Genomic DNA, 6,385 nt, shown 5'->3' on the forward strand with positions numbered 1-6,385 from the left:
GGAGATTGTTTGGTGAAGTTCATACTTCGGGTTCACTGCCGTTTGGGTCTGTTTTATATTTGACCTTCAGATGGAGCCAAAGTGAGTCGTTTTTAACATGAAGCAGCTCATGTTGTTTCTTTATGGATTAACAGAGGTGACCTGTAGTGACCTCTGACCTGTAGTGACCTCTGACCTGTAGTAACCTCTGCTGACTGACCTTGTCTCTGGACGTGACCTTTGCCCCCTGGTCGAGGAGGAGCTGCAGGGCCGGCAGACCTCCTCCTCTGCAGGCCCAGTGGAGTGCTGTGGCCTCCAGCTGCAACACACACATCATCATCAGTCTAACAGTTCAGTGTGTGTGTGTGTGTGTGTGTGTGTGTGTGTGTGTGTGTGTGTGTGTGTGTGTGTGTGTGTGTGTGTGTGTGTGTGTGTTCGTCCTCCTCTCACCTTGTCTTTTTTCTCGATGGCAGCTCCGGCCTCCAGGAGGCTCTTCATCACCTCCATGTTTCCTCTGAACGCAGCTTTGTGCAGAGCTGTTCTCTGGAACTGGTCACACACACGTTTCATTAGTAACGAAACATAATCCACCTCATTCTTGTTGTTCGTACAATCAGCTGCTCCTCAGGTATGTTTGTATGAAGGTTTGATCATGTGTCAGATCATTAACGTGTTTGGACACAGATGCACGTCGCTGTGTGACACTCACGTGGTCGCACACGTTGGGGTTTCCTCCGTCACTGAGGAACTTCTCCACCACAGGAAGCTTGTTCTCCATCGCTGCCGTCAGAAACAACTGCTCATCCACCGTCTCCGGCTGGAGATTCAAGAAAAACTCTTCAAACCTCAAACACACCTCAGAACAGTTCATCAGGACTTTTACCAACCGAATTCAAGCTGTTTTATCAAAAAGAACAATTTACATGTTGAACTCTCAAATCTACTGTATTGTACTGTACAGCAGGTCAAAGCTATATTGCGGCTACATGCTAAGCTCCTTCAATTAAAATTGTTATTTTAATGGTTTTTAGTAAGTGTTGAAAACAGAGACAGAAACACTAGAAGTCAGAGCCGAGGGAAAGTCTATAACGACGTCATCTCAAACAACATGATTCTTAGATTAACATAATTGGCCCAAAATATTCTATACCAGTTTTTAGAAGATTTTAAACTATAACAGAAACCGAACTTTGCTCTAAGGCCATTAAAGGAATCACAAAATATGCTGATGAATTTATTGTGATATTATAATATTGTAAAGAATAAAAATGGCTCGATGTTCGTCCCACTACTCTTATTGTCTGAAAGTCTGACTCGAGGAAATGAAATGCACAGTGATGTTTCTGAGGCCAAACTCACAGTTTCACAAGTGAACTCAAACTAATTCAGTGACTCCTGGTTCAGATGTGAAATACCATGAGAACCAGCTGCATCATTCTTCCATAACCTTGTAAATAAAAATCATAAATATATATTTTACCACAGTCTCAGGCTCCGGCTGCTGCTTCTTGTGGACGGGACTCTTCCTCTCTCTCCTCCTCTTCCTCAGCTGCAGGATGTTGAACAGGTCGTCCACGGTCTCCAGCTTCAGTCTGCCGCTCCTGTCCGTCTGAGACAAGAACACGACAGAGTTTGGACTGCTGGTTATTTCATTTGTTATATTTCATGAGCTCATCATTTAAAAATAATACGCTGCTTGTTTACAGGTGAGGGATAAAAACTAGAAAGAAAGAAATTTGTAAAATTATTATAATAACGATGATAGATTTTACATTATAAATGAATGTATCTCACATTTAGTCATTTGTTTTCATCTCGTTGCTAAAAGTGCTATAAATACACATAATAATAATTATTAAATTGTATTAATTATTATTGTTATTATAATTATTAGTGTCCTAAGAGTTTGTTGTTGTTCATTACAGAATAGAGCAATTATTGTTGTGCTATACTCCCAGATGCCTCCAGGTGGCAGCACACACCTAACACCACCGACCACGAGCTTGTTCCAATATGAGATCACAGACTGAGTTTAAATGTGTGTGTGTGTGTGTGTGTGTGTGTGTGTGTGTGTGTGTGTCTGTGTGTGTGTGTGTGTGTGTGTGTGTGTGTGTGTGTGTGTGTGTGTGTGTGTGTGTGTGTGTGAGAGTGAGTGAGTGAGTGAGTGTGTGGGAGTGTGTATCTGTGTGTGTGTGTGTGTGTGTGTGTGTGTGTGTGTCTGTGTGTGTGTGTGTGTGTGTGTGTGTGTGTGTGTGTGTGTGAGAGTGAGTGAGTGAGTGAGTGTGTGGGAGTGTGTGTGTGTGTGTGTGTGTGTGTGTGTGTGTGTGTGTGTGTGTGTGTGTGTGTGTTCAGTCAGTAACTCTGCAGCTCAGTTTAAATGTAAACACACAAACAGCTGCTGCTGCTTCAGTTTGTGACACTTTGAATTTCTGTCGTTGTGTCTTTAACGTCCTGTCAATCATCAGCCTGCTGCTGACCTCGCTCCTCGTTATGTGTGACACCTGTCAGCTGGTGTGAATCCTCCTCTGATGAATCACATCCATCAGAAGTGACCACTGAGACCACACCCCCTGTGTCACTACACCCCCACAACGTGCACCGACCGTGCACGTGTGGGACGCTGCCTTGTGGTGAGGACGTGTGAAGTTGTGGCATTTTATTATGAAACAAATATGAAACAGTTAAACTACAACATTAAAGTACTTTTTATGTGCTGATGCATCAATACTATTATGATGAAGAGGCTCAATTCTAAACTTAAATATACAATAATAAAGTACTTATACTTAAAACACCTCAATTAAATTGAAGTCAATTTAACTGATAATGTGTTTCATGGTATTTTATGGTTTTGGTCTTTCATATAATAATCCGATACTAGTAATTCTAAAACTGAAATAATCTCATAATAGTGATGACTAATATATACTCATGTTATTTGTATTTAAATTGTGTGACTCCACAGACTCCAACTGTTCTTACATTGAGCGCAGCCACGCTCACTTCCTGTTCTCCTCCGCTGTCGCTGTGGGACCTCAGGTCATCACGCTTCTCTTGATTGACAGCTGCCTCGTACACGCCCCCCTGGAAGTCGTCCGACTCTTTGCCCTCTGACCTCTTACCAGTCACCTGAGGAAGAGGAGAGATGAAGGTGACAACACAATTCACCCGGATTCACACACAAACACACACACACACACACACACACACACACACACACACACACACACACACACACACACACACACACAAACACACACACAGCTTTGAGTCAGTGAATCATCAATCAAAAAACGTTTCTCATGTGAATGAGATTTAAGAAATAAAAATATGAATGAAATCTACAGGAAAAACATTAACTACTAAGATCTGTTCCACAGCTGTAGTCAAAGAAGTCAAATAAGCTGATTAAAAGTTTTAAATCACATGTTAAAGTTTCATTACTATTAAAAACTTTAGACAAATGAATAATGTGAACGGAGCTGATTTTACATTTACAGAGAAATGATAAAATCATTAAACAGAACAGAGTAGTTATCGTAAATTAACTGAAAACTACTTGTCCTGCTTCAACTGATAATGAAACATGATTTAACCCTAACCCTTAAATTTGGGATGAAAATCAAATGTTCCCTTTATAAATGATTCCATTGTTGTGTTGTCTCAAGTAGAACAGCCGCTGCTGTCGCCCTCAGCTCTTACCAGCTCCTCGACGCTGTGCAGACCCATCGTGCTCTGTTCGAATCGGAGCCTTATTCCACTGATGCTCCACTGAGTCTCTGAGCGTCTCGTCCGCCTGCAGCTTCTCTTATAGCTGCGTCAAACCTCTGCAGCTCAGATCACATTACTGTCCACACACACACACACACACACACACACACACACGCGCACACACAGACACAGACACACACACACAGACACACACACACTCGAGCTGCAGGACAAAGATTGACGTGAGGAAAGATGCCTCACTACATCAGCTCTGATGGTGTCTGAGATGAAACATTAACACATCTTTGCTGTAATTTTGTTCAGTATTAATATCGACTCATTCATATATTTTTAACCCTTATATATTTAGAGCTTCTTCTGTGGGGGGGGAAGCAGATGTGTGTGTTTTCCTGAGCAGGGCCAGTCAGTGAGAGAACGTCTTTTTAATGATACATGATTTTAGTTTTGATTGGTCGAGAACATCGTCGCTGCCTGACCCACATCACACACAGAAAATACACTTCATGCTTCGTGCCAGTAGGAGGTGCTGCACCCCCCTCAGCACGGGGGATGCGTGGTTACGTTCAGCTGCGTCTGTTAGTTTGTTATCATGTGTATTTCTCAGTACTGTGATAATACTCATCCAATATTCAGTATCATGACAATATTCATCCATTTGAGATGTATCCAGAAACAGTTCGAAACATAAACTCGACGTCTCCCCTCTCTGGCTCCTGATTGGTGGAAAAGGATCTCACGTAGCTTGTGACGTCACGATCAGGTGCCGCCACGTTCGGAGAATGAGCAATTATAATAAAAACTTTATTCACAAAATCTGTCCAGAAACGAGCGACATGAGACTTTTGGTTCAAACGCTTGAGTCTTCAATGAAAAAATAAAAAATACACCAAACTCACTGCAGCTTGTAGAGTCACATGTTCAATGTTCTTCTTATTTTCATTTCTATTAAACGCTGAGAGAAGAAAAACAATTTCAAAATGAATATTTGATGACAATCGTGTGGTTTTAAAAGGAAACAGCAGGGGGGTGAGCCATCTTCCCTCACAGACAATCTTTGTCAGCGTCTCATCATGTCCAGCATGTGTCCACAGACATGCAGTGACATCACTGTGAGGAGACAGGTCCATGGTGGCCGAGGAATAAATAGACAAGTGTCCAAACATCCTCTCGGGGGCAGCGCAGCCAGTCACAGATCAAGGTCAAAGGTCAGCGTGGTGACTGACGGGCGGCGGCGGGTAACGCGATGTCAGGACATTTCTGTCCGGCTCGTAAATGTGGTCAAATTGCATTCTTCACATGAAAGAGCAAAGTACCACTCGTGCTCTGAAGGTGGCGACGTCTGACGCCTCATGAACTCACCGTCCACCAATCAGAAGCCAGAGGGACGATGTCGGGTGTGAGACTGAAATCAATCTAAATGGTGATTTATGATTGTCGGGAGACTCCATGAAGCTGTGAACACAGAGGCATTGTGGGTAAAATACTGATGACTGTATGCTGGTCACTATCTCTGCCCACGTGCTGATGGAAGAGTTCACCATCTCACTTCAGGCCGCACCAACGGTTCATGGATCCTTACGTCCACCAAGTTTCATAGAAATCAAACTTTCTGCATCATCTTGTTCACAAACTAACAAACGGCTGAAATCTCCTCCACGGTCCAAAGTCACATTTTTGAATCCTGTAAATATGTCTTGTTTCGTCAAAGATTCCCCAAAATGTGTTTGTTAAAGAATGTTTCAAACTAATCCTGTCCTCAGATCCGCAGCAGAACTTAATGGATTCTTTTTACGCTGATGTTTCGTCCTTCCACCAAATCCATTCAGCAAGATGACACACACACACACACACACACACACACACACACACACACACACACACACACACACACACACACACACACACACACACACCAGGGAGTTAAACCTGCAGCCTGAAGGAACAACTAATACATGAAGTTCATGTTGGGTCTGGCTCCATCTTAAATAATAATCATATATTAATAATGTTATTACATATTATTATTATTACATTTTATTGCGCTGATGATTTTATCCAAAGCGACTCACAATAAGTGGATCAACCATGAGGAACAAACCCAGAACAACAAGAATCAAGTCAGTACTTTAGCTTCAAGAAGCCAAACTGCAAAGTTCTACTTGTCTCTTGTTTAAGAAGATATTTGCTCTGCATCATTTGAAATGTTCTGTATTTAGATCTTTTCTTGTCTTGACGACTCAAAGCTCTTCACAGCACAGTTTTGGGTCAGTATCTTGTCCGAGGACACTTCAGCATGTGGACTGGGGAAGTCTGGGGTCGAACCGCCGACCTTCAGGTTAGAGGACGACCGCTCTCCCTGGACCACAGCTGCTCATTAAGCTTTAAGCTTTAATCGATTTTCGACTTGACCACACTGAATGAATCCAGAACACACCAGGAGGTGAAGTCTTTCTCGAACCGAGACGTCCACTGACCCTCCAGCTCCTCAGAGTGACTTCATAGCTCCGAGCTATTTGTGACTCCGACCTTGTGATGGAAATAGACGGTAAAAGGGAGAAACAGTTTTGGACGAACACCTCTGAAGTTTTACATTCTGCTGCTCTGAGAGCAGGAGGCTGATCTGAAGGCTGACGAACACGAGGGTGACTCAACCTGACGCTACTCTTCATAAAGA

The 6,385-nt window shown here is 42.8% G+C and overlaps 1 protein-coding gene across 1 annotated transcript in view; it reads right to left on the bottom strand.

The window, feature by feature from the left end:
- Positions 1–3,837, bottom strand: part of LOC117775047 (ankyrin repeat domain-containing protein 1-like) — a 7,393-nt gene extending 3,556 nt beyond the window's left edge. Inside the window, exons 1-6 of the mRNA XM_034607821.1 lie at positions 3,682–3,837; positions 2,962–3,108; positions 1,460–1,588; positions 689–796; positions 430–528; positions 200–298 (exon numbers count right to left, since the gene is read on the bottom strand). Coding sequence (XP_034463712.1) covers positions 200–298; positions 430–528; positions 689–796; positions 1,460–1,588; positions 2,962–3,108; positions 3,682–3,708 — 609 coding nt within the window. The 5' untranslated portion in view covers positions 3,709–3,837. The remainder of the gene's footprint in view (positions 1–199; positions 299–429; positions 529–688; positions 797–1,459; positions 1,589–2,961; positions 3,109–3,681) is intronic.
- Between the last annotated feature and the right edge of the window lie 2,548 nt (positions 3,838–6,385).

Source organism: Hippoglossus hippoglossus, chromosome 15, assembly GCF_009819705.1.
Source record: "Hippoglossus hippoglossus isolate fHipHip1 chromosome 15, fHipHip1.pri, whole genome shotgun sequence".
NCBI lineage: Eukaryota > Metazoa > Chordata > Actinopteri > Pleuronectiformes > Pleuronectidae > Hippoglossus > Hippoglossus hippoglossus.